Here is a 27,940-nt window from a genome sequence, read left to right as displayed (position 1 = left end):
CCACCAGCCGAAGCAGCTTTGTCAGTGTGGAAACTGCCATAAAGGGGAAAGGGAGACTTGAATGTGTGCCGCATAAACCGTGATGTTTTGTTTGAGTTTGTTGCAGTAGATGAATTTGTCTTATTGTATCAGCTAAAACTATGTGAGTGGCCACGACTTGATGAATATTTTTAATAAAAGCTTTATGCCGAGATGAAAATCTTTTTGCTTGTAAAAATTATATAATAAAATTACATTGTTGAAGATAATGCGAAACATGATTTGCAGAATATTGTAGTGAATTGGATACGGTATATGGATGTCCGAAGAACTGGAGAATGTGAGTTCAAATCCAGTTTGCAGCAGACCTCTCATCCCAGACTTTTCTATCCCTATGTATATTCTTTTCAAAGACGCAAATTGCTTATTTTACTAACGGTAGTAAGAAACTAGTTTTCGGTGTGGGCAATGATATACAGCTCCGCCCCAAGGATAGGCGACGAACATAATGTGGGCGGGGCTTTTGGGAGGCTGTATATCGTTAGTGTGGGTAGCGGCGGAACTGTGCTGATACAAAGACCTTATACTACATAGTTTGCTTGACAGAATTACCGTAGACCGTTAGAATTGGTAGTCGGTACTCAAATGTTTACACAGCATTTGGAGAAAGTGAGTAAGACAAATTTTCAATTTTCGTTATTTGAGGCCTTTGAAACATTCATAATAATGCATCTGTAGCTGGATTTAAAATTTTATTTTAGCCAACATGAGCAAATACAAAATAAGATATATGCCAATTGAGCCGCGTAGGACTAGACTTTTATCGCAAATAGCTGATGTGAATACGAGATATATTGACAGATAAATACCGCGTGACATCATTTTGGGCAAGTCTGGGCATGTTCTTTTGGCCTGAGCGTTTTTACAGCGATCAGATTTTTTCGATTTTAATCTTCAAATATCTTGGCAATGAGATCGCCTAACACAACAAACAACATATCAACTGATAGAGAAAAAAAATGCTTTCTTTTAAGATCAACTCAAATTTGACGCAGCCACATCTTTAAGGTTATAGGGCAGTTTTGTCGAGGACCATGTCTTTTTTGCATTTGTAGTCATAACTATCAGAGTTCCAGAGGCTGTGAGGAAATAATCTAAGGCAAGGTTACCTGCTAATCCAACCAATTACAGTAAGTATTGCTCTGCCATTTACATGGACCTCTTAAAATTTAGGAATGGCTCACAACGTTTAATGTATTCTAATACATGCTAGTTTCTGAGACCTCATCGCTGACTGAATTTCATTTTCATTCTACAAAAATTTAATGTTCATAACATTCTTTTTAAAAGGGGACAGACAAGCGTGAGAAGAATTCAATCTTCAAACCAACAAGCAAGACAGTGTTAAAATGACTGAAAAGATGAAACTTGCTGCATCCCGGAGATTAGCATTCAAATCTCATAGTTGATTGGCTCTTTCAGTATTGAAATTGATGGTCAAGTATTGTGGCTAGATTTTAATAGGCTGTAATGATGTAAAACTTTATTTTGAATTTAAAAACTAAAACAGGATAATTAACCACCTTATATTATGATTTGTGCTAAAGTAGATATTAGATTAGCCTTCTTTGGTCTGCCTAAAAACTGTTTAATGCTGCCAACCTAATAGCTTATATGTTGATATATATATATTGCAAAATTCAAACACTTTGGGCTGTTTGAACAATTCTAGCGCTGTAAAAATGAGAGTTTTGGCATTCTTTGCTTTTATAATAGATTCAAAATAGACAATAATCATGCTCAACATTGGAGACACTTTGGTGACCATAACAGCGATACCAATAGCTCGTATTGGAAGACCACAGCACAGAAGAGCCTTTAACTTATTAACGGTGTATAGCCAAGAAAGGAGACTATATATTATTGCTAATATAAGGCTCACTTACAGACAATGATTTTGGATATAAAAATGGCATGATAGTAATATATTGTCAGCAGCATAACGTTGTTCAGCCAGCTGAGGCAACATTCGATTGCATAGCAGTAAAGAAAACAATGGACACTTGTTATTGGGTTGCGCCATTACTTGTGCACAAACATGCTAAACATTTAAAAATGTTCTAAAAGGAAAGTAATCGCGATTTACACACACTTATCTACATGTATACTGTAACTGTTCTCCCAAATACAAAGACATTGCTGCTGTCATTCCTTCTGGCATTGCAACTAATATATTCTCAAATATTAGAATATCTATATTGATAAATCCCATGTTGTCATTGTGTGTCTGTCTGTTAGTCCATGACAACACTGTGTTTCCACATTTTTTGTTAGATTTCATCCAGACTTCACACGCATACGCTCTGTGCCTTCCGTATGATCGTTAAAAATATTCGGTTTCAAAACACGTCAGGTCCTGTGAACCAGCCTCTCTCATGGCCTCTCTGAGTGGCTGAGAACCAGTCTCACATGTGAGCTGTCTGATTAAAAATAAAAGGGATTCTATGCATTACCTGGCTAAGTGTTGACTAAAGACTCCTTCATCGCAACTCTGTGGTATATTTTGAAAACTAATTTAGTTTCATGATAAATATTATGTATCGTCCCTGATTCTATGGAACTTAATGGAGCCGTAAACATTCCTTCAAAGTAAGCAACTCCACTAAGCAAGTTCCCCCAAGTAAGCAACTCCACGGTGAGTAGGATATCTTCACAAGAACGAAACACACTAATGAATGTTTGCCCCTGGCAGTCCCTAGTAGAACAACATGGAAGAAAAGAGAAACGCATGAAATGTGACAACTCTTAGTTGTAAATCTATTCAAAGCAACAGTGACAAACTTACCTCGGGCTAGCTGTTCGCACTCTCCGAGCTGCTCCTTCTCCTTCCGTACCGATCGTCTCTCCCCCACTATAGGCATGCTGACGCTTCAGATTCACCTTGCAGCTAGTGCTGTCTTTCGGGTAGCAACTAGTCTACCACAACTGTCATAAAGTTCAACAGCGGCTTAACAAATGGCACACAAATGTCAGCTTCTCACAAATTAAGATGTCAAGCATGATACGCCTTCTTTCACTTGTTTATCTCTCAGTACAATAATATCCAGACAGCAATCTATCAGCCTCACTATCCTATCAGCTATCTGCCATGCAGACGATGCACAGCCTGCCAGTAAAATGCTTATAGACTTTGAAGAATTGAAGGCATTGAACAAAAAAGACTCTCTGACCTAACATAATAATGTAATAAAAGGAGTCAATGAAAGTCTAACCTACTGTGAGTAACATGGAGAACTTCCTCATGCAAGTATGTCAGCCTACGCTAATGACCAACAATCAGATGGTAGTCATAATCAGACGCTTATAGAACTTGCCATCAGAGACACCAACGCTACAAATAAAATGCAGAAACTGCTGACCAGCATAGATAGAGGCAGAACGATCTCAAGCTAAATGTATCATTCGATATTTAAGGATGAAAGACTCGCCATAACTCCAAGCATGAGTCATAACGTAAAAGCTTGTCGAGATTTTCACTGAGGCCAACCAAACAAAACTTGTAGTCAACTAAACAGGCTGAATGAGATTTGCCATACTAGTAAAGGATAAGGGTAATGAGAGGTGCACTTAGCTAGTGCTCTTGCCGGCAAGATGTATCTTACATATATGTGCGATATCATAGCTCAAATGTCAGGATCACATGACGCGGTTCACCATGTTAAATGATACTTGACATGCCCTATCCTAGTAACTTTTGTTACAAATTCAAACTCTTTGATGCTTTTTTGATTGTCTATTAATCACCATCATAAGCTGTGTAAAAGTGGCCAGAATTGCTTTTCCCTCAAAATGATACGTTACAAAGTGAAAACTGGATTTATTTTCGCTGGGGCTGCACAAGCCCTTCGTGAAGATCTAGTTACAGATAAGATAACAATGAATTGATGATGATCTCTGATGACAATAAACTATGATAATGACCCAATGACTGCCCATTTCTGCTGTGAGTCATCTTCATATTATTGATTTATGTTTTATAACCATATAACATGGAGATTCTGCAGCCGAGTAATCGCTGTTGGTTGACCCAGGATGAATGTTACCTCAGAGTAAAAACTTTAATATGGTAGCCATGTTTAAATTTAAGGAAAATTTCTCATTATCATTTAACATTAAACTCCGTGATAAAATATTACTGTGATGTACAAAACGTTGGTAAATAATAAGAACACAGAGTATGCGTCAATACAATGAAGTATTACCATGTCATTATTTGGCAAAACAACCTTGTATTGGAGCCACTAGAATGAAGCGCTTGCGAACTTATTATCATATTACAGACCATTCAAAACTAATAGCTTGAAAGTTTGTTGGTCAAGGACAAGTGAGGGTTGGGTGGGTGGTTGCACGACGCCAAAGGGTAGCTTTTGTAGAGAACAACAGCCCAAATAACTAAAACTTGTAACCGAATGGTTGGGTCATGCTCAAGTTTCATCAAATAAACTGAACACACATTGATTGGACAACTCCCTATCAGCCGAATACAGCATTCGCTATAGTTTTCGAACAACCAGCAAGTAATTTAGAATGCAACAAATGAAAGCAAATGATAATCGGACAAAAAAAATAAATATAATAAAAATAATTTTTTTCCTGGTCGGCAAAGACCAATGTGACTACCCCTTGTAAACTTTGGTTCCTTTATTTGATTTATACACACTTGTAAGGCATTGCTTGGGCAGCCATGTGACCAACCTTTAATAAGGATTAAACCCTGGGTATAAAAAGATTATATATAACATAAATCAAAATTTGCAAAATGTGTAATGTCTTTTAGCTACATGTATTTAGCAACCAATTACATATCACAAACTGAAATTTCAGCAATCACAACTATTGAAACAAATATCATCCCATGTTGCCAGCATTTCATTATTATACTCCAGTACTAGTTCCAACTACGTGTACAGCTATGAGCAGTTTAGATATTGAGTTCAACATGAGAGTCTAGACTGATTCCAAACATAGTTTTACCATTTCAGAATGGTTTGACAGTTTCTAGAGAAAAGATTCAACGAAAACCTAAAAAGATGTCTGGATAAAAGCCATAAACACAAAGACAATATCACAGCAAGAGCAGGGCTCAAGAACCAAATGTCAGTGATTTCTACAGATTATTAACCACAGCCGACTTTCAAAGTAACCAGCTAATCAAATCTGTGTTAGTAAGAAGTAGTAGTGTCACATGAGAATATCCTAATGGAAATCTCCTGATTGACCCTGAGGCATCACAAGGAGAAACTAGGCCATGTGAAAATGTGCAATACCATTTGCTAACAATGCTACTGAGTAATATTTTTGAAGGATTGTATGGCAATAATGAGCCAGCTAATTTATGCATCAATGATAGGTCAACATACATAATGATGGAACCAGGTGCACGCGAGCGGCAGCTAGGCATGCTAATGAAACGCTCAGGACAAGTAAATATCCCATGCAATTACACCAGTATTCTAAATAAGTATGAAAGCAGGAATGGTGAATGTATTAAGGAACTCAATGCACAACCAATAAATGAAAAAGCTATGGATTTTTATTATTTCCTTTAAAGATTTTAAATGCAAAAATCTGTTTGGGTTTGTTAAAGTCACCGAAATGATTTTCAGCCATCCAAATTGTCAGCACTTTCTGCTTGATATGACCAGGAATTGAATGAAGCACAAAAACACATTCCTATCAAATGTGAATATACTAGTGGACCATATTAATATGAGCCAACAGTTGCCATGCCTTAGACTAATGTCAACAATGCATGAGCTATAACATGAAAAGGTCAGAAAACAGGTGGCTACAATAATTTATTGTTTGCATTAATTCAATAAGGACTATATTTGCACAAACTCTTCATATATTAAAAACTATAAATATTTCAAGTCAATTGCAATCAACAGTTACCCATCTATGCACGACAAGCATAAAGCAGTATGCTGGTGTAAAGCTAGATCTACAACCTTAGATACACGCTGTATCAATGATGATAAAGCGTGGGTCTTAAGCTACCTTACAACTCTTAGTTGAACTTGAGTCACTCACGTCTATATTATAAGAGTTCGATGTGCCAATACAAGTTACCTTACCAAGAACAATCTAAAGCATTGATAAGGCAGCGAAAAACTCCGGTGGCTGTCGGTGACAAAGTGCAAGCTGATCTGTTCTAGGCAACAGCTAGCCATATGCATATTCAACAAATTATACAGTCTTCTCTTACCTCAGACTCTTACTTAGTAAAACCAAATATCTTCTTCAAAAACAAACAGAGCAAAGATGTGACACTAAACCTAACCAAACAGCCGCAGTTCCAGAAACATTCGCGATTCGAATAGCTGAAATAAAACAGTCGTTGCCATCAATGAGTGAGCTGGTCTGAAACAGGTCACATTGAGTCGTAATCGAAATGTAGATGACGAGACATATATAGCTGGGTGAGTAGACCTGCTAGGCTACCTTAATACAAGAAATATTCTTCAGATGGCAAAAGATCTAAAGTTGAACTTGATCCAATTATAACCTCGATCTAATTTCAACAACTATTTCGTAACATTAGGCAGCTCAATTGTTAATATGAATCGATATACGCAACAGCGTGATATGTCACAATGTATAACTATTGCGATATTTCGTTGAACACTATTATAGTATTTTTAAAAATGTTCAAATCTAGAAATAGTGACCTACATGGCGCAAAAATATTGGTGTTGTATAATGCTTTAACATCTCGGTATATCGCTATACAAAACCGAGTATACAACTAGTTTAACCACTTCGCTTTGGCTGCAAACATACTGAATTGTGTTTAAAGTTTATTTGAACATTAAAACAACGAAGTGTTCAAACTATAAGCGATCAAAATAAATAAATAGATAATTAAAATAGCTGACAGCGTAAAGAAGATACATGTACTAACTTTGATTCAGCGTGTCAAGAACGCATCGGCTCCAGTCTCATAAACATTGCTCTGGCGGTCGAGCATTTTCAAGTGCCTAGTCCGGTTGTAAATATGAAACGGCGATCTAGTGAAACGATTAAACTTTTAGTCACAGCTCTCGCAACTTGGAGCGGCTCGCGAAACAAATGCATACTAATTAAACAGCCAATAAGAAAAGTGCCCTTCCGGATGTTGACATAATTTCTACAGCACCCAGACTAGAGACTTGAAAAACATGGCGACTCATGTTATAAAAATTCATGCCTAGTAATTGTCAATACTACTAATCTATAAATTTATAATATCTTTAACCCGTAAGCTTTGTTAAAAAATTATCGCAAATTTTTTGGTCAACTAGTAAACAACATAGCAGAATATATCGTGTAGCTTCAGATTGTATTGCTATTTCACAGCATTTTTATCAGCGATTTGTAATAATGAGAAAGTGTTACGGCCATCTCTAACAGTTATTCAGCCTTCCACTCGACTAACCATAAACTTTTATTTTTAGGCACAACATACTAACAGCCATGAGTGATGGAGAAAGCGCCAGGCACAGTTCTACAACTGGCAGTCCTGCCAGTGCGCCTACCAGTAGTAAAACAACTCTAGAGCCAGATCTTAAGTTGGTGATGCTCATTATAATTGAGCAATAAATTTCAGCTATTAAACAAAAATGTAGTTAACTTTTCAAACCAATATTTGTGTAGTGATGCTATTCAATTCTGAATAGCATTATGTTCATTTACTCGTGCTATATATTTTATGAGATCTGCTGCTTATATACTGTAAGCCATTCACTTAAAATAATTGTTTTAGCGGAAGAGAGAAAGATGTTTTGTTTGACCTGTCTGATCCAAATGATCTAGAAGTGAAGTTAGACCAGTTGTCTGAGATGGAAATGGAAGAGTTGCTAAAACAAGCATACAAAGTAAATCAAGAGTTGAAAAATACATTGCATCGCCAAGACCAGTCTGGAAAATCCCAAGTAGACCAAACTAAAAGCAAAACTAGCGCTGCATCACGATCAAAAGGTAAAAATCAACTTATGACTGAGCCAGTACTAGGTAAAATAGTGAAGGTGACTATCTGTGATTTTAAAATTTTTGTTTTTTCTAAGCAGTTTGCTGGTTCGATAGTAAACCAAATGCTAGTCAAATTAATCAAATTATTTAAGTCACATGTTGCTAGCAATGCACCTACTTAATATGCCACAACAAAACATAAATACAAATATTGACTGGCATTATTCACCAAACTGGCAGCTAGTGCGTCGGGTGCGACCAGCCACCCACCTCAGATATAGTCTCTATATTCAATATATGTGCACACTATACATATTGTAAATAAAGCTAATTCGAACTATTCACCCTATTACTAACCATCTATGCACTATTTCCAGAACATTACTGCCCACTCATAAAATAAACTTGACTGCAAAGCACATAGCAAATGCAATTTACGTAATACTAAAATGCTAATCTATTAAGTATCTGGCAAGGTCAAATAACAGGGGCTGTTATTTGATTTAGGTTCAACATCTCGAGAGTCTACTACCCTTCCTCCTCTACGGACTACAAGTGGATCCAGACAATTTACTTCCCTCGATCACAGATCTAGTTCGCAACACCGCGGTTTGTCTCCAGTAAAACCAGGCAGACTCAAGGTAGGATCCCCAATGCATAGGTCGACAGTTATCATGTGTCCAAAGTTAGGGTAGTTGTGTAATCATTATTCAGGCACAAAATTCATGAACGATCATAAAAGTTTGTTGCTGCAAAAGCTGCAATAATTGTCACAAGAACCTTCCAAACAATTAGCTTGAAATTCTAGTTTATGTTGTGAAAGGTGAGCGTGATGTAGAGCATCCACAAATGCGTGCTTCAATGTGGATCAGGGTCGGCAAAAATATCGATATTTTTAAAAATACCATATCACCGATATATATCATGATATTTATTGATATTTTTGATATTTATGATATTTTTGAAACAAATGACTTTTTTTTTAAATATGAAGCTCGGTTGAACTTGTATGGTGTTAACATCGTGATTGATGTATTTTATAGGTTGTTTGGAACCAGTCAGCAATGTTTAATACCAAACACTTGATTTATTATAGGCCTAGTATAACAATATTTATAAATATAAAAATACTCGTCAAACGGTGGATTGGAAATAATGACATGAATGCAAAGTGCAAACAAAATAGTGCAAATAGGTAATAGTAAATACACACTGATAGACCAAGCATGTTCTAATGTCCTACTCTTGTCTAGTTTAGGTATTTGTAGACAAACACCAGCTTGCCAGCCTTCACCACACCGAGACAATTTCTCAACTTGCTGTGAACCAGTCCACATGATGAAAACACACACTCAACACTAGCAGTCAGAGTTATATCATCATAATTATAGGTTTATACTGAGCCAGAATCCTTTGAAGCTATTCATTGAAAGATTTTTACAAAAAATGATGAGATGAGTTACTCTGTCATCTCAGTGAGTCAGTGTAAAGTGCTTACAATTCTGTTTCTGGGTGTCAGATTGTTCAATTCAAAATCATGGATTATGAAGTTCAAAGGTTTTTCAGCAGGCTGGTCTTCCAATAAGGCAATAAAATATAAGTTTAACATGAGATGAGATAATCAGGTTAAAGAGATAGTACTGGGATGAAGGAATACAATTTAGATCTGTTTCTCAACTCAAACACTAATTAATTGGTCTAGCCGATGTCACCTCCTTGGTCTGGCTGTCTTTGTTTGTCTGTGTTCAGTAAGCCTAATAGGCCCCTATGAAAGTATTTGATGATTTTAGGTGTTATTTAGCATTTTTAGACTGTTAGCAATAGTTGTAAGGTGAAAACGGAATGATCAAATGGATATTTTTCAAAAATATCGATTTTTTTGACCCAGAAATATCATATCTATCGGCGATATATATCGACGATATACATCAAGCGATATATATCGACGATATACATCAAGCGATATATATCAAACCAAACCTGATGTGGATACAATTGCAAGCAGAGTGTGTGAATAAAATTTTAAATGTGGGAGTGCAATGTAGAATGTCCAAAACAGCGTAACAACTATGCTGTATGTATATCTTTCATATAATCTAATGAATGTCTGAAATTAAATGCTATGATCTAATACATAGTATTTGTTAGAGCCTGGCTAAGGTCTAATTGCTTAGGAAGACTTGTAACTTCTTTGATTCACGAATACACTATTTGCAGGCCAAGACAGCCGTGCAAGCACCAACTAGACATCGGCCAGAATGGGATGATAGGTTTAATTTTTAAGTCGTTATTGTACATAACACATTCACCTTAATATCATTTGCTATCCAATCGCCATCGTGTTGCTGATGTTCATACACAATTGCTCAAACATTTGTAGCCTTTTACATTGAAGATTTTTATGCATTTTACAAATATACAAATCAGAAAGCCTTCATAAACTGAAGTTTTACATTCAAATGTAGAAACAATGCAAAGTGTCTTCAGTTAGTCCATTTAAAGCACCTCTTAAATTATTGCAAGTAAAAAGTGTGTAAAATGTGAAGGGATGCTTTTCATTAAATTGTTTCTGCTCCAGAATTAGATTGCATCTAGAACAACTATGTGAAGATGAAAATAGGAGGTGAGGCTGGTAAACACACAGAAGGTGCACATGTTAGGGGCACCAGCATCAACAGGTGTGTATCCTTGTAACAGAGGCTTGTGTCAGTCATCTGGTTTCATCTACATCGGGGCAAGGCCTTCCCCGGACGCCTTCTTGTCCTGCGATTCAGTCCAGGCCTTAGCTATGGTTCGTTTCATGTCATCGTCACCTTCATCGTACATCTTTTTCATTAGATTCATTATGCCAGCTGATGGATCCTCGTCAGCCTTTGGAGTCGCTTCACTTTTCCTTTCAAAAAGAAATAAAACTATTGAAAAAGTTATCTGAGAAAAATTCAGACAAATCTACTTTAGCTAGTTGATACGACACATCTAACAGAAAACCACTGCCTATTAAGTTAAGGCCCATGAAATTATGACATGCCGCTCAGCACAGATAAGAGTTGTAACATGAGGAAAGGTTCTTTTGATTTGAAAGCTGCCTATATACATACACATGTATGATAGCTAATCTCAATGACAGCAGGCAAAGCATTAGATGACAATTAAAACTAGCACTCTGCGATACTTAGTAATTACCATTACTTTGTTATCCACTTTTAAAACCATTTTGTTTCAATATATCTGCGAACTAGAATCCATTCATTCAAGAATGGGTGGAGTTCAAAGAGTACAGACAAAACAATGCAAGGCTTTAGCCCTGAAAAGTTCAAGGTAATTATGCTCCGCTCCCTTACTGTTTCTCCTTTTTCTTTCTGTCAATTTCAGTCATGCCTTCCCATTTCTCCTTCTTAGCTTTCTTTAACATCACCAAGACGCTGTCACTTTTTATCTAAAGCATTAACCAAGCAATTCCTAAACAATATCAGGCAGCTGCTGTTAGACCAGCAACTCATTACAATTAGTCCAACTTTGACTTCAATTACTTTCGCAACAAATTCTTTTGTATATGACGAATGCGCAGTTGGAGCAAATATTTGTCTGAAAATGTGAAGAAATGCCCAACTCATGAAGCATCACAGTTTTGTAAACCAGTAAATCTTCCTGCGAGACATGTACACCGCTCATCTGTGCTAACACCAAAAGCTGAATCCATATTTGACATCGACCCACTGGAAACTGTCTACCCAAACGAGTCAGTTATAAAATAAATTGGTTTCACATGAACATTGAGCCTAGCAAAGTGGGCTAATTCTTTGTGGTTTTTGTAAAAGAATTATTGGCTTAGATCTCTAAACTCAAGCAATATAAAGAGAAAAAACTTTTACTAGTTTTATCGCGATTGTCTGAAATCTATCTAGATATTTAAAGGTTGACTTGCAACAAAATTCACATTACAGTTATTTGGTATCAAAAGATTCACCATGTCTTACTCTGCTGTGTGGTAGGTGCCAAATATGTGGAAAGGTGATTACAAGCTCTTCAAAGCTCAAAAACGAACAGTTAATCGCCGCTACCACGAAACCGCCGTAGATTGGAATCAATTTATTTCTTTGACGTACTCGAACAATTTGGTTATTATTGTTTTGACATGTGATGTTCTCACGTAAATTGAAAGGCCAATAAAAGGCTCAATATAAAACTTCTCATAGTACTAGTTTATGACAAACACTTTGAGTTTTACAGAAAAGCCTTTACCAAATATAGATGCTCGCTAGTTTACAGTTTTGTTTCGGCTTGGTCTAATCGTCTAGTCGTAATCTGATCATGTGACCCATACTTGCTGCCAAACAGCGCGAATAATTTCTGCAGCATTTTTCGACTATTACAGGTGACCAACAGGCTCGTCATGTTTGTCAGAGGATGATATGCATTCCTTCGAGCTAAGGTTGAACAATTAAACAGATTTTTACAGCGGGTTTTGAGATATCAGTGCTCAAAATGACAGCATTACAATTATGATGAAAGCATGTCTGGTTACAGCATCCTTCGCATAGTTAAGTTGCGAATTCTAACACCTATCTTGCCCAGTTTTATTATTTTCATCTACGAGCACACTCTCTTACCTTGATTTTGCTTTCCTCTGGTATTATATGGCCATAGAGACTGACTATTTGTAACTGGTGATCCTTGCCGGCCAGATTGTTCACCAGTAAATTGAAGCCTCTAAAGAACCGAAGTATGTATGACAGCATTGGGTAGAGATCAGTAATATACTTTGTTATGCTTATTAGACAAACCAGGAGAGGAGCGCTTGCAGAGTCAAAAGTGAAACTCTGTGATTAAAAGCAAAAGTGAGTGATCATGGCAAAACTACCGAAAAAGAGACCTATAACTACATTTTAGCACCCTTTTTCATCATTGCTGACAAACCAGGAAAAACGGATTGGATGCCATTTTACTTTCACTTCAATCTTTCAATAATCATTAGTAGTTTAGTGATGATTGGTAGTAGACATGGATCAACAAGAGCTGAACAAAGAAATGATTTATAGAGCGCATAAAATAAGAGCAAGGAGCAGTCGAAGTTTTATTGTAAGATGGTTGAGTCATAACCTCATTAAAGGCAAAAGCAACATTTATCTGAAGCCATCCAATTTCTGTGTAATGGCTAGAACATAATGCAACAAATAAACAAAGAGTGGGCATTTATAGATTACATTTGTGAGCAAATTTAGAGGACTAATTGATTGATTTAGAGGTTGACTTGCAACAAAATTCACATTACAGTTATTTGGTATCAAAAGATTCACCATGTCTTACTCTGCTGTGTTGTAGGTGCAAAATATGTGGAAATGTGATTACAAGCTCTTAAAAGCTCAAAAACGCAGTTAATCACCGCCATCACGCAACCGCCGTAGATTGAAATCAGTTTATTTTTCTGACAGTCAATACATTTGGTTATTGTTTTGTCACGTGATGTTCTCACGTAAATTGAAAGGCCAATAAAAGGCTCAATATAAAACGTCTCGTAGCACTAGTTTATGACAAAATGCTCGTTACTTTACAGTTTTGTTTCGGCTTGGTCTAATCGTCTAGTCGTAATCTGATCATGCGACCCATACTTCTTGCCAAACAGCACGAATAATTTCTGCAGCATTTTTTGACTATCACAGGTGACCAACAGGCTCATCATGTTTATCAGAAAATGATATGGACTCCTTCGAGCTAAGGTCAAAAAATTAAACGAATTTTTACGGTAAGTTATAAGATATCAGTGCTAAAAGTGACAGCATTACAATGACGATAAAACAGACGCGTAAGAACAATAGACATGGTTTTATTGAATGCGTGAAGTATATTTGTGAAAATATTTCGACGAATGAGGTTGACTGAAAGTGTAAACAGAAGCCATCTTGTACAACTACGTCCCATCTGAGCCATTTTGGAAAGAGATTCTAATCTACAGCAGTCTCGTGTGACTGCGATTAACTGTTCGTTTTTGAGCTCTTAAAAGCTTGTAATCACATTTCCAAATATTTTGCACCTACAACACAACAGAGTAAGACATGGTGAATCTTTTGATACCAAATAACTGCAATGTGAATTTTTTTGCAAGTAAACCTTCAATTTAAATGGTATTTAAATTTACCAAACATCTACTGCAATGTTAATCTAATAAATTGAAGAAAAAGTGCAAGTGCTTATTTTACAAGTGCTTTCAACTGTTATTACCGAAAACAGTCAAAAAGTGCAAGAGTACCACAAAAAGCATGTTTAAATTTAATATAGTTACAAATGGGAAACACAAATTTAACTAAGAACATACTGTGGCTGTTTTAGTTTATATAAATCGTGCTTTTGAATGAGAAAGCTCTGAAAGAGGAACAGTTCTAAGAGATAACTGACAACACAGAAATTACAAAGCACACAATACACTTACGCCGAGTGAAATTCGCAGGTTACATCTGTGGCTGAGAGCGCGTTGACACCGACTAGATTTGTAGCATACACTTTGACGAATGCGTCTGACTGATCCCAAGCTGAAACAAAAACTTGCTTTTGCCAATCATTTACTTTGAAACACATACCAGTCAAAAACCCATACTAGCCAAACTTGATACAAATCGTTACTCCCTTTTTATTGTAATATAAATAGTAACTGTAAATCTAAAAAATCTACTATATATAAATCTACTAAAAATCACAAGGTAGTATGAAAACAGAAATGCCGTAACACCTTGCAAATATTGACAAACATGTAAAATATTTAATTGGTGTGCAATTATGCAATAATAGATAATAATAGTTTCACCGTAAGAAGTAATTTTTTTAAGTGGACGTTTCACTGGAGGACTTTGGGTAGTAGAAGACACACTAGGAGCTGCATCCGCAGGAGTAGAAGGTTCTGCTTTCTGACTCTGCTCTATAGATTTTTGAATCTCATCTATACGGCCTGTTCAATAAAAACATCCAAACCATATATTTCATTAGCGGCATTAGGGTTGGCAAATTATAAAAAACTTCTGGTTGGCAAACAATGCTAAATTTTAGTCATTTCCTGGCATCTTTAAACATACATTGATAGCAGACGTCCGACAATGATACATTATTAATTAAATCATGGAACCAACTACAGTAAATGCCTTAGTAATTACTGATAGTGGCAGTGACTGCAGTGGTCAGATCATTATAGTAGTTGCAATATTATAGAAAGTATATAAAGGTTAATTATGCATACGCAATTACGCGTGTATCTAGTATTATTCATCAGACCTAGCTGGGCCTTTATTAGAACAATACAGGTGAGAGCATTCAATAACTGGAGTCTGTTTATCTCTCCACTCATTGTCTTAGGCAATATTTGCTATTGATGACTAAACCTTAAGCTGCGGCTAAATGCATCCCATTTTATCAATAGAGGCAGTAGGCCTATATGTATACAGTATTTGCATGAAAGCGCTCGATATTAAAATGGAGCGTTATTAAAATACTAAACTTAAGTAACATGAAAGTTTAAGTTAAGTTTTAAACAATTTTATTACTGATAGTTTGATAGTGCATAGCAATAATCATCAGATTATTGCTTTGCAATATCTGCTTTGCAATATCTATGAAACTTTTAGTAATAAAATAGGTTAAACATAACATAAACTTCAATTTGACGTTCCATTTTGTTCATTTCTAGCACAGGCTGTTTCTATTAGTGATTCACTTTTAAATGATGACAGATATGGCTTCGTACAAACAACAATCTCTGTATGAACAAAGATATTAGTGCCTAACGAGCAGTAAAGAAATTAAAAGTTAAAGTAAAGCTAAAAAATAAAGTGTTCCAAGTTATTGATAATAAAAAGTAGAAAAGTTGTCTGTAATGAACAAACGAAATACTAAAAGCTAAGTGTAACAATTTTGTAGCTAATTATATATGACAATGACATTCCTACCTGTGATCTACTGACAATCAAAACTGGCCGTGAACCTTCCAGGATAATTCTTTAGCTGACTGAATCTATTAAAAACTAAAGTTTCTTCCCTTGTTGAGTGCATGAACCCATATTCCCTTCATACAACCAGCAGATTTTCATTATTAACTTGTAGCCTTTTTCCTCAAAAGTAAAAATATAACAGAGTACCTAGTTGCGCAAACCTGTTTGCCATTCGGTTGTTCAGGATCCATAATGGACATTAAGTATCCTGACAATGTTTAAATGAAAAACCAAAAATGATGCAACGGCCTTCATCCAATTTAGAGTATCTTTTATTGGCCAATGGCTTGAGCAATCATGATACACTGCTGCCAGGAACTGGTTAACTAAATTTTTGGTTACATTCTTCAGAAATACTTAAAAAAGTGGCAATTGCTATACATTGTTGAATTCACATACAAGAGAAAATAACTCCTCTTAACATATACAGAACAAGTACTAACCACAGGTAAGCAAACTATCTTTAAAGGTTTACTTGCAACAAAATTCACATTACAGTTATTTGGTATCAAAAGGTTCACCATGTCTTACTCCGCTGTGTTGCAGGTGCAAAATATGTAGAAATGTGATTACAAGTTCTTAAAAGCTCCAAAATGAACAGCTAATCGCAGCCATCACAAAAACGCCGTAGTTTGGAATATCTTTATTTCGACGATGTACTCAAACATTGTGGTTATTGTTTCAACATGTTATATTATCACATGAAATTAAAGGCCAATAAAAGGCTCAACATAGAACGTCTCGTAGCACTAGTTTATGACAAACACTTCGAGTTTTACCGAAAAGCCCGTATCAAATATAGATGCTCGCTACTTTACAGTTTCGTTTCAGCTTGGTTTAACCATCTAGTCATAATCTGATCATGTGACCCATACTTCTCGCCAAATGGCGTGAACAATTTCTGCAGCATTTTTTGACTATCACAGGTGACCAACAGGCTCATCATGTTTATCAGAGGATGATATACACTCCTTCGACATAAGCTTAAAAAATGACAATAATTTTTATGCTAGGTCTTGAAATATCAGTGCTCAAAGTGACAGCATTACAATGATGATAAAATAGACGCGTAAGAACAATAGAAATGATTTTATTGAATGCGTGAAGTATATTTGTGAGAATATTTTGACAAATGAGGTTGCATGAAAGTGTAAACAGAAGCACATCATGTTCAACTACATCCCATTTGAGCCGTTTTGAAGAAGGATTCCAACCTACGGCGTTTTCGTGATAGCTGCGATTCACTATTCGTTTTTTTAACTTTTACGAGCTTGTAATCAAATTTCCACATATTTGGCCTCTACAACACAGCAGAGTAAGACATGATGAATCTTTTGATACCAAATAACTGTAATGTGAAATTTGTTGAAAGTAAACTTTTAACACGAATTAATTTCGCTTACTCACTTAAAATAAGTTTTAATCTTATACTTATCTCAATTCTAACTTCGTACTCATTTTTATCTTTCAGTTTCGGCCTTTTGCCCCACTTTTGCATTTTGCACAGAAAACATGTTGCAAAATATAACCTGACCAGTTGAAAAATACATAGCAATGCTATTCCCATAAGACACCTCCGTCATACTTGGCCACTGACTCGTATGCTCGTATCTCAAAAGTGGCTCGTATGTTAGGGCTAAAAATTGCTTAAAAGCTGGCTCGTATTTCAAGTTTCTCGTATGTTGAGGCACTCATAAGTCGAAGTATGACTGTATTAGAGACTGTACGTTGACATTAGCGGAATGCCAGGTGTTGTACGGGTAATAAACAACACAGCTTATAAACAGTGGCAGGTAATGTTGTTGCCATTGGCTAAGTTTCTTTACTCAATGAATTTGAGAAACTTAAGCTAGTAACTTAAGCTAGTCTTTACTATAAGAGCTGTGCTTATAATTGTGCTTATAATCGTTATGCGTCATCATCTCTCACATAATCATGATCTTCAAGTGTGCTAGTACTAACTAATAGAATTTTTGCAAGCACTGGGTGTATTTTAACTGGTGTAATACATATGTGCATAATTATTCCATAGTATAGCAAGTAGGCCGTGTGGTGTAGTGGATAGTAAGCCTGTCTGCCAAACTGGGGGTCCCGAGTTTAATTCCAGAACGAAGTGATTTTTTCCGTTCTCAAAACTTTATAGATATAACTGAACATACGAATGACAGACACTCACATCTATATATGAAGATTATTATTATTAATGGAGTACTAACAATGAAAAATCATAGTTGGAGTTGTCAGAACCTAATGAAGAATGAAAATCCATGCTATTTAGTTAGCGTGCTTGGGAACTTTATTTGTGACTTCATTTTACCAAATACTAATGACAGATCGTTACAGCCATGCCACCATGTTATAGGTAAATTTATGCTTAAAACAACTAACCTTGAAGAAGTCTTCTCACTTCGACACGGTTTGCTAGTTTTAGTAAACTTTCCAGCTCCTCCTTATCTTTAAGAATCTAAAATAGTACAGAGTTGTGCACTAGTCAAGCCTACATACTTAATGCCAACAAACATTTGCTAATAATAAAGTGGAGTAGCATTACAATTGACACTTGTTTAAGGCCGGTTCACACTATGTCGCGGTTTGTCAGCGTTTCCCTTTCGGCTTCCATCGTCGATTATGTGAACTGTAGATTGATGGCATCGACGAAGCATCGCGGACACGGCGGGAAAGTTTGAAGCTGTCAAACTTTCCCGATATTTCGCCGAGCATCGACGACCGTCTTTCAAATGTGAACCATTTCGGCGATGGAAATTCGCGGCCACTGATAGAGTGATTCATTTATATCTGTTTATGATAGTCGCTGCGGGAATAATTTTTTATTCCAGCAAAAGAAAACAAAAAGGTTTCTTTGCGACAATTTAAAAAGATAAACGAAAACACTATGATGCAAACGTGTATGGGTATGTGATAGTGTGAACATGGTTATCATCGACGATCACCGAAGTATTGTGGCATCAACGCCGAATTAGTGTGAACCGGCCTTCAGTGAGAAAAGATATGCATATGGAGTAACTAAAACAATTGAGCCATTGTTAGTCTGCTGCGTTGAGCAAGTTGAAAATATATTGCTCTATAAAACCATGTTGTTTCTTTATTTTCAGGAATAATATGCATCTATTATTAGAGTTGCCCTGATTTTGGTATTGGAATCGGTATCGGTGCCGATATGGGTGTCCAGTATCTGAATCGGCCAATCTTTTCTTAAAAAACCTGAAACTACCAATACTTTTTACAGATCAACACTATTTAGCAGAAAACCATATCTTAGCCTGCTACACTAATAAAAAATCATCAACTGTAAGCTTCTTACTTTTATCTAATGAATTTCGAGCCTGCCACAATTTATTTCATGTCTATAGCCTGATCAACACAGAGGAGGAAACTTTTTGCTTTAGCTAGGACGTAATCACAAAGTGTGGCATTTCCCAATTATAGGGATAGGATTTATTGTAGTCAATGATGAACAAGATAACAAAGATGGGAGACAAGAACGCAGTGTAATATTTCTATTTACTAGCATTATGAAAGTAATTTAAACAGTCAATGCATAAAGTTATCTATCACTCTCTTGATCCTGACGATACAATTTATCGTTTGTATCGTACAAAATAAGGTAACCCCAGTGGCTTATCGGTATTTAGCCTGTCCTCCATCATCTGTGGTAAGTGAGTGCCCCCTTAAGTACGACTGGCTACATTGATAGTGATGGAAGAAAGATACTTCTTACTGAGAGAATTGAATCACTAACGGTAATTAAAAGAAACATTGATTTGCTCTAAATTTGTACAAGCGCAGCAGTTCATCCAGCAATAGAAGAGAGACTTCGTTATCACAGAGAGAACTGTACCACTAACAGTAATCACCTTTATTTACAAATTACAAGAAACATGGACTGTTTTGTTACTACATGAACGGTATGTCAGTATGTGAATATGTATATATATTTTTCCATAAATACAAACAAATAAATACATTAATATTCCTATGTTCTTTGCATTATGTTTATATTTGCATAATAAAATGAACAACTATCTATGCAACACAAAATATCTGAATCGATAAGAATCAATATCGGGTCGGTATCTGAATCGGCTGGTGAATTTAGAATCGGGCATCTCTATCTATTATGATGCGTATAATATTATGTACAATGAATATAAATTATTAAACATTAATTGTACATTATACATATTATTTGTATATGATATATATATGATACATATTATTATAATTAAAAACACTAGTTTCATAAAAAACACTAAAAGAGAGCACTCAATACACTAAGTGTAGAGTGAATTATAGTATAATGTAAAACATAAAGAGCATTGTTAGTCAATACAAAGAAGATATAGCTCTGCTCTCATCAGGTGATAACTTGAGAAGGATCCTTCCGATGAAAACAGAACTATATCTTCTTGAAGCAAATTTATGGTGATTGACTAACAGCGCTCCTTATATTATAGTGTGTGCGTTTTCACTCTTCACTTTCTTGTGTCGTGTACCGAGAAAGTGAAAAGTCAAAGCATAGTGTAGACATCTGCTGGTGCAAATAGATTGATTGGGTGATAAGACTCTTGCTGGATTTTTTAATACCATTAGTGAAACATTAATTATCTAATACAGTGAACCTCGGTTCGCGGGCAATTCGGTTTTCGACCAAAAAATTGTGATTTGTTCGTCTTAGATCACAAACATAAATTCGGTTCTCGACCAAACCGGAGCATGCGCATTAGAATTAAAACGTTCGGAACATCTCCGGAAACGGCATGGAAACATTCGTTAACAAAGGGAGAAGCAAATTACGCTTCATAAATTCTTTACAAAAAGGAAGGAGCCATCTGGGACGATGTCCCTTTACCGAAGAGATTTGCTAGAGAGACAACTCCTCTAGTCGAGTTACCCTAAATTGTTTTGGAGGAGGTCTCTCCTTCAAAGATTTCAAGTAAACGTGCCAATGCTGTTTATATTTTCTTTTTCACACAATTTTTGGTGTAACTGATCTGTTGTATTTTTCGCTGTTTCGTTATCAATTGCTGGTATTTTATTTTAATGTAGAATGTTTTCAATGTTTTAAAAGCAAAACACACGAAATGTTTACTTTTTGTTTTCTGTTTTCATCATCATAAATAGAGAATGTTTTATTAAAAATAAACGTGATCTATATCTACCCATTTTTATTTATAGTATGTAGTATAAAGTGCAGTTTATGGTGTAAAATGTTAAAAAAAATACTTCATTGAAATTGTTATCTCGGCTTGGAGCGGATTAAAATTTACATACATTAATTCTAATGGAAATAATTGTTTCGGATCTCGAACAACTCAGTTTTCAAACAACCTTCTGGAACGGATTATGTTCGAGAACCGAGGTTCCATTGAATAGATAATCAACAATTTGTGATGGCTATAACGTTCATCCAGTCATTTGCACCATTCAAGTTCAACTTTAAAATGCTAGTCAAACATTGACACTCCCCGATAACCCGTTCTGATGTCTGCTTGGCACGTTGAGACCACATATGTTACGAACAGATATTCTTATAAACATGATTGTCTTTCTTTTTTTTCTTCCACAACCCAAAAATTTAATGATAAATACTTCAGGCAATTCCATATATAGCAATATGTAAGCTTTTCTAAAAACTGCAAAAAACAAAATCTTATGAAACAAAAGAAATAAAATAATGATCAACAAAAAGAGGATGTTATTGTGAAAGCGCCTTTGAGATATGAACAGGTGAATTGAGGACTACTCTTGGCAACGTAGAAAACGAACAGCGCACAAAAAGTATTCTACACTAGTCTACCTTAAACTACTTAAAACTTTAAAAATTAACATAAAATATATGTTTTGTTTGCATCTTTAATTTGTTTTAATCATACTCTTAATTATCACCACCAGCCTCTACAATTTCACTTATTTCCGACTTTCATTTCATCGAATCATTTCATTCATATTTTTCCTTACAATGGCTACTACATGGCTTCATGAAAGTTTGAAAGAGCTTATCTGAAACAAATTGTCTCTTAATTCTAAAAAGCTATATATTGGCTTTTACTAATAATGCATCGAGAAAAAGCGTTTTAAAAGCTTATAAATAGACTAAATGATAAGAATTCCCGCTAAAATAAGATATCGCTAGACATGCTTACCGTGCAATGTTACAAGCTATGAGCCTATAGTTAAAAAAATGATGGTTAGTATACTGCCACATGATATCAATCTTATGCACATGCATAGCAAAGGTTGAAGTAGATTGCAAAAATTGTGCAATCTTTGCACAATGTACTTGTGCTATTATACATAGATGTACAATATGCTTGTGCATCACTATTAGTAATGGAGTGGTTATGGTTATCTAATTATATCAAATGATTTGCACATATCATCTACTTAATTTGCCTTAGCACTAAATTCTTTCTATATAAAAAAGAAATTTTAAAATTTGTTTATAAAAATTACCTATTCTCGAAAGTCATTTCTTAAAAACCATCAATTCAAGCTCTGATTTCATAAGTAAAAATTTAGAATGAACATCTAAATGGACAACGCAAAACCGACCAATTTGAATAGGATTCTATAGTGTCAGAGCTATTAACACTCATTGTTTTATAGATATCCCAGATTGATGAAGATTAATCTAGCTGGCACCTGATGTGTCAAAAAGATCATGATGAAATATTTGAAAATAATGTTGCACAATTTTGTTGAACCAGCTGGCAAAGTAGAAAGTCAAATACCAGGCTATACCTCAAGTTAGTAAGTTTGCCTGTTTGCTGTGATCCGCGTTTTAGAAGAGTTATGAGGTGGAATCTGTGTCAAAAACCGACAAATATGATACATTCATTGAAACTATTTTGGTAAAAAAACAGTTCGGTAATAAGCATATACAAGCCAACCAACACGTTCACAAATATTCAGGATTCAACATAGTCATGAGGAGTCCAAGTAGGTAGGGCCTATGTCTCATACTAGTGGTTGATTGATCACGTTTTAGCATTCACATGACATCGACTTTGTGGTAAGACTACAGTAGAGCTGTTTCTAATTATTTTGAAAACGACAAAGTTAAGCTTGAACTTGATATTTAAAAATGTAATCTTTTCAACAAGTTGTAGATTGTCAAAGACAGTGCAAGTAATTCAGCCTTGGCTGACCATACAATTTGTGCTTATTTATTAAAACTGATTTTACTAAATTTGTCTTATTCGAGTTGTTATACATAGTTTATCAGTGCATGCACATAGATCTTGTCTAGCAAGAATAAGGTATGTGTGATACACATGTAAGCGCTTAACAAAGCTTTTAATTTTCTCTTCACTAACTACTATAGTTATTGTAATAGTTTACCGTATGCTTGAAGACATTTAAATATTGCTAGTCTTTCTCTGTAACCGATATAAAAAAACTAATGCAGTCAATTCGGACTGCTCACAAGGCTTAGGATAAGTCTTTTATCTAATAAAATCTAATGGAAGTTTGACAGTTAATGAATTAATGCGTTATCATTAGCACAGAACATTACGAGTTAGGGTTTCAATAATATTTTTTGAGTAATTCTGACCAAATACTAGATTTTATCAAACCTCTCATATCACAAAAACATTAATCACAGCAATGATATACAGTCCCCACTGGGGGGGCTGTATACAGTCCCCACTGGGGGGGCTGTATATCATTGATCACAGCAAAGAGGCAAACTTACTATCTCGAGGTATACCTTGTCATTTGTCGTTCTTAGTTCTTTGCCAACTAGTTTAACAAAATCGTGCAAAGTCGTAAATAAAAGCATGATTGTCAAATGATATCTCTTTAAATCCCATCTGATACATCAGTTGTTAGTTTGTTAGGCCTACATCTTTATAAATCTGATTGTACAAGACGTAGACATATAGGCCTATAAGCTACAAACGTCTTAAGTTTTGTTTTCACGCAGTTTTCTTCATATTTGAATATAATATCGATTAACTCCTAGAGACAAAACATGAACCAAACATTTTTGCTCACTCAAATTGGAAAAGCGAACAATTGGTATTAGTTTTTTCAACTTTTCTCGAAAGCCCGTAGGTAAATTTAACAATATAACCATGTATCTCTATAAATGCTAATTCCTAATTAATAAATCTAAGACTTGAATAAAAAATAGCTGTTAGGAAGGATGGTAAACCTTGAAAGGAAATGAATTAACATATCATACAGCCATGGGCAGCATAACGAGTTATAAGTGTTTCATGAAGCTTTACCTCCATTTGTGAATATTTTTGTAAGATAATCGTGAGGCAAGTGATACGGTTCGCACAAAGCGTTTCACGCAGAAAGATGTCAGCCTAGAGCAATTGGAGATATTTTCTTACTACTCAGATTAAATGCACGCGAAAAGTACAAAGAAACAATAGCGCGAATCGCACATATACGCTTCTGGTAAGTTCTTTAGCTGCAATTGTTACAAGTCAAGTGATATAGGGGTCGTCTCGGTATACGCGACTACTTACGGTTGAGTTTATGGAAAACCAAATTATGACCTTCGTGGCGACAACCATTATATGACTTTGCGGCGAGTGGCTCTATTTCCACTCTCACCTCGAGCCGTCGTCAATCAGCGCCAGGTAAAGATAACTACAGTACAAAAAACGGATACTTATTCTCTGTGTATCCTCTAGACCCCTTTTGATAAGGGAGGGGAGGATCTCTTTTATGATCTTTAATAAAATGTTTTATAATAAAACATTAGTTCAGTTTAGTAAGAACAAGAAAGGCATGAAAAAACTGTATGCACAATTGCAGAAGATGGTGTTAAGTTAGTGTAAGTTCCCTAGTGGTGTGTGGTGAGAAACCGAAAAAGGTAATAATTAGTATTACATGTAAAAGCTTTTGTACCAAATATTGATTGGATATTAGTAACGGTCTCAATAATTTGGTCATATAAATCATTTAGGACGTTTTGAGCTCTTTCATCAGCGGTTCAAAATGTGGCTAATAGGAGACAATTGATCAATTGGTATGAGACGTGAAGCATATTCAATCTTTTCGAGCTAGTAGTTATCTAATCTCTGACTTTCTTTAGAGAGGGCAACTCCAAACTTACTACTAATGAGGTATATCACATCTGAGTTTGACATGAGGAAATAACCAATGCCACCCTGACAGACAGTAAAAGGCATGTAATGCGCTTTGCTGGTGCGACCACCGAAGGGCGCAAAACTGACTGGTGGTGCAAAATGAGTTGGCCGGTGCAGCCACTTCTGATCTGAACAAACTGATGGTACATTAAAACCTTGCTAATGCACTGTGGTGTAGATCAAAGCTGTTGTAATACTGGTCTGATGGTGCAATCAAACACACCATACAGACTTGCTATGTATTACTAATTTTGTCTGCGCAACCCTGTTTCTAATATTGCTTGTGAAAGATATGAGAAGATATTGAGCTTTGCAATTTTATTGAGATACAAACATAAAAAGAAGCACTCTTTCTGCAGCCTGAACACATCTGATATAGGGGTGGAGCTTAACACATACATAGTAATTAAAAGCGTATTGGTAAAATTGCAACATACATGACAATTGGCTAGTTATTTGGTTCGATCATCTGCAGCTATGCTGCAACTCACTCTCCCATAGTGGTTTACTACCAGCTATACCCAGTATTGCTCAGGAATCAGAGAACTGATGCAGTTGTAAAATATGTAGCTTGTATAGCATAAGCAATTCCAATGATTGGAATAAGTTATTTAAGAAAAAAATTCAATTACATTTTTTAACGAGTGAATAAAACCTAATTACCCATAAAAATTGACGTAGATTACATCATGACGACAAGCCCAACGCCACGACTAGCTATGCTATTGCGTATTATGGGCTTCATCACTCCTCCAGCTTTTTTCTTTTGTTTAATTGCTTTTGTTGATGAAAATAAATCACACCAAAAAAATGTCTATATTTTAACCATAATATCTGGTTTAACAAGAGGTGGAGAAAGTTTATAAGAATGGAGAGAAGACTTTACTCAGTTGGAAACAATATGGTGATGTGTATGGTGAGTTGCAATACAGATCTAAGAGAAAAATAGCTGAGAGAGAGCTTTTGATAAGAGTAAAAATAATAACATCATGATTTAAATATATGAAATTCATTCATATGTGGACTGAATATATAGAATATACTCAGTCCAACCCTGAAAGATAGACAGAGTTATCCAAAAGCAGAAATGTTCGGCAAGCCAAATGAGCTGGTGGGGGTCATCAGCCTTTTATAGACTTTAAAAATACCCTACTGTATATGTAAGATGGGAACAGTAAGGCTTTTTACTGTCACATGAAAGGAGGAAAAGCTACAACAAAAATCACTTTAAAGAATAATGACAACAACCATAATGAAGACTCAATTACTCGCGCGAATCTTTTAAATGAAAACTTTCATAAACAGTTTGATAACACAGATTCTTTAAAGCTTTAAAAACCAGCCTATCAATCAAGGTTGTATCTTCGGGCATAGTAAAGCTACTATTAGATATGCATAAAAGGCAAATTATCTGCTTCAAATGGTTTGAAAAAACAGAATCTGTATCTTCGGGAAGATCAAACAACTACCTGCCTCTCTCATGTTTATTATGCATCCTTGTACCAAAGTAAGGGAAGACAACTACATACAAGGGAAGACTGCAAACATTACACCATTTCACAGACCATTAGGATGTAAAATAGAACTACTATCTTATTTTTCCAACAAACATCTCGTGTAAACATATGGAGCATAGAATTCTTAGAGGTTTCCTTTAAGAATTTGAAAACTTACTGCAAAAGACAACAAGGTTTATGCAAGAGAATATTTGCTGAGACCCAATTGTATATGTACTTCTCTACCCGAAATCTTGACCTCTACAGAACACTCGATCACTATTCACGTGACAGTTTTGAATTTCAGCAAAGCATTTGGTAAACTGCCATATGTTGATACAGATATAACAGCAGAGCTCGACATTGAGGACTACTCACTGCAAATATATTTTTCTATTTTACTATCAAAATCAGAAATCACCATCTGCACATCACTTTGTAGTAGCAAAGGTGAAGAGAACAAAATCTTCATCACTTCATTCTGTTTTGGCTCGGGTCATCGTACATCATGATTTAAATATTTTGGTTCATGTAATCTCTGCCCCATTCCTTGGGATCTAAGGCGTTAGCTACAGTAGATGTTTCAATGCAGTACATTGCTGAGGTAGTTTATGTATCTTATTCAAACTAAATATACTACTAAACTGCTTGAATAAACAGTTTATGTAAAAACACCTGATTGCTCCTAAAAGCATAGTAAAATTACTATTGGTAATACTTAGTAAAAATGGAACCCAAAATTTTTCAGTTTGAGCATAAACAAGAGAAGACAACTTGTATGGCAGAACGTAATGCATCTAATTACTAATGCTTTTACTATTGAACATTTTACCTGTAAATTTTCTTTTTTATTTTATTCGTTTTATATTCTGGCAATTATATAAAATTCTCAATTGGACCAGAAAAGATAGAAAAAGCCAATGCTATTGTACATCACGCCAGTTATAACACCACTGTGATAACAAGGTACAGTGTGTATAAACCTGACTACAAACAAGTGACCTTAGTCAGAAAGTCTTAGTGACCTTAGTATATCATGCTTTAAATCTGTTATGCATCATTTTGTTGAAATCCAGTTGTAAAATGTATATCCGTAGATATCTTTTCTCAAGTAAAACACATTTATTTGTCGAAATCCAGACGACAACTGACAGCAATGGTCACTCAAACAAGGCGGTCATTGAGTGCACAATGAGTGCAAACAGGACGGCATACAAGGTCAGCTAAAGACACAGGTGTGATGGCTAAAAATGCAAGAGCAGTTACTGGCTTACTAAAATATTCAGTATTTCAACATACAAGTATGGGGAAATAATGATGTAAGGTCATAGAAAAGGGTTATAGTACCACT

General features: G+C 35.5%; 3 protein-coding genes across 4 annotated transcripts in view; 1 reads left to right on the top strand and 2 right to left on the bottom strand.

Annotated features, from left to right (window-relative positions):
- Positions 1-7,061, bottom strand: part of LOC137394954 (SLIT-ROBO Rho GTPase-activating protein 1-like) — a 50,445-nt gene extending 43,384 nt beyond the window's left edge. The window contains exons 1-3 of the mRNA XM_068081732.1: positions 6,944-7,061; positions 3,256-3,370; positions 2,825-2,964 (exon numbers count right to left, since the gene is read on the bottom strand). Coding sequence (XP_067937833.1) covers positions 2,825-2,900 — 76 coding nt within the window. The 5' untranslated portion in view covers positions 2,901-2,964; positions 3,256-3,370; positions 6,944-7,061. The remainder of the gene's footprint in view (positions 1-2,824; positions 2,965-3,255; positions 3,371-6,943) is intronic.
- Positions 7,062-7,192: 131 nt separating this feature from the next.
- Positions 7,193-10,339, top strand: LOC137394956 (uncharacterized). 2 transcript variants are annotated; one of them, XM_068081735.1, is made up of 5 exons: positions 7,193-7,278; positions 7,476-7,589; positions 7,784-7,998; positions 8,497-8,630; positions 10,207-10,339. In XM_068081735.1, the coding sequence occupies exons 2-5, from the start codon at positions 7,495-7,497 to the stop codon at positions 10,270-10,272; spliced, it is 510 nt and encodes a 169-aa protein (XP_067937836.1). In that variant the 5' UTR covers positions 7,193-7,278; positions 7,476-7,494; the 3' UTR covers positions 10,273-10,339. The 2 variants fall into 2 exon arrangements, with proteins under 2 accessions (XP_067937836.1, XP_067937837.1); XM_068081736.1 differs by lacking the exon at positions 7,193-7,278 and having other exon boundaries at positions 7,298-7,589.
- A 46-nt stretch (positions 10,340-10,385) lies between these two features.
- LOC137394955 (calcyclin-binding protein-like) lies at positions 10,386-24,379 on the bottom strand. The gene is made up of 7 exons (XM_068081734.1): positions 24,218-24,379; positions 18,351-18,426; positions 14,789-14,929; positions 14,417-14,516; positions 12,600-12,699; positions 11,331-11,425; positions 10,386-10,882 (listed from the first exon to the last, which is right to left on the bottom strand). The coding sequence occupies exons 1-7, from the start codon at positions 24,221-24,223 to the stop codon at positions 10,714-10,716; spliced, it is 687 nt and encodes a 228-aa protein (XP_067937835.1). The 5' UTR covers positions 24,224-24,379; the 3' UTR covers positions 10,386-10,713.
- Positions 24,380-27,940: the final 3,561 nt, after the last annotated feature.

Source organism: Watersipora subatra, chromosome 4 (assembly GCF_963576615.1).
Source record: "Watersipora subatra chromosome 4, tzWatSuba1.1, whole genome shotgun sequence".
NCBI lineage: Eukaryota > Metazoa > Bryozoa > Gymnolaemata > Cheilostomatida > Watersiporidae > Watersipora > Watersipora subatra.
Note: the sequence above shows the minus strand (reverse complement) of the source record. Positions and strands in the feature narration are given on the sequence as shown.

What these genes read in the sequence shown, in the direction of transcription:
- LOC137394956 (XM_068081735.1), top strand. Translation starts at nt 7,495, where the DNA reads ATGAGTGATGGAGAAAGCGCCAGGCACAGTTCTACAACTGGCAGTCCT. An exon ending in ACTCTAGAGCCAGATCTTAA is followed by an intron (nt 7,590 to 7,783) that starts GTTGGTGATGCT and finishes TAATTGTTTTAG; the next exon opens with CGGAAGAGAGAAAGATGTTT. An exon ending in CGCTGCATCACGATCAAAAG is followed by an intron (nt 7,999 to 8,496) that starts GTAAAAATCAAC and finishes TATTTGATTTAG; the next exon opens with GTTCAACATCTCGAGAGTCT.
- LOC137394955 (XM_068081734.1), bottom strand. An exon ending in TAAAAAAATTACTTCTTACG is followed by an intron (nt 14,517 to 14,788) that starts GTGAAACTATTA and finishes TTTTTGTTTCAG; the next exon opens with CTTGGGATCAGTCAGACGCA. An exon ending in ACCTGCGAATTTCACTCGGC is followed by an intron (nt 12,700 to 14,416) that starts GTAAGTGTATTG and finishes TCGGTTCTTTAG; the next exon opens with AGGCTTCAATTTACTGGTGA.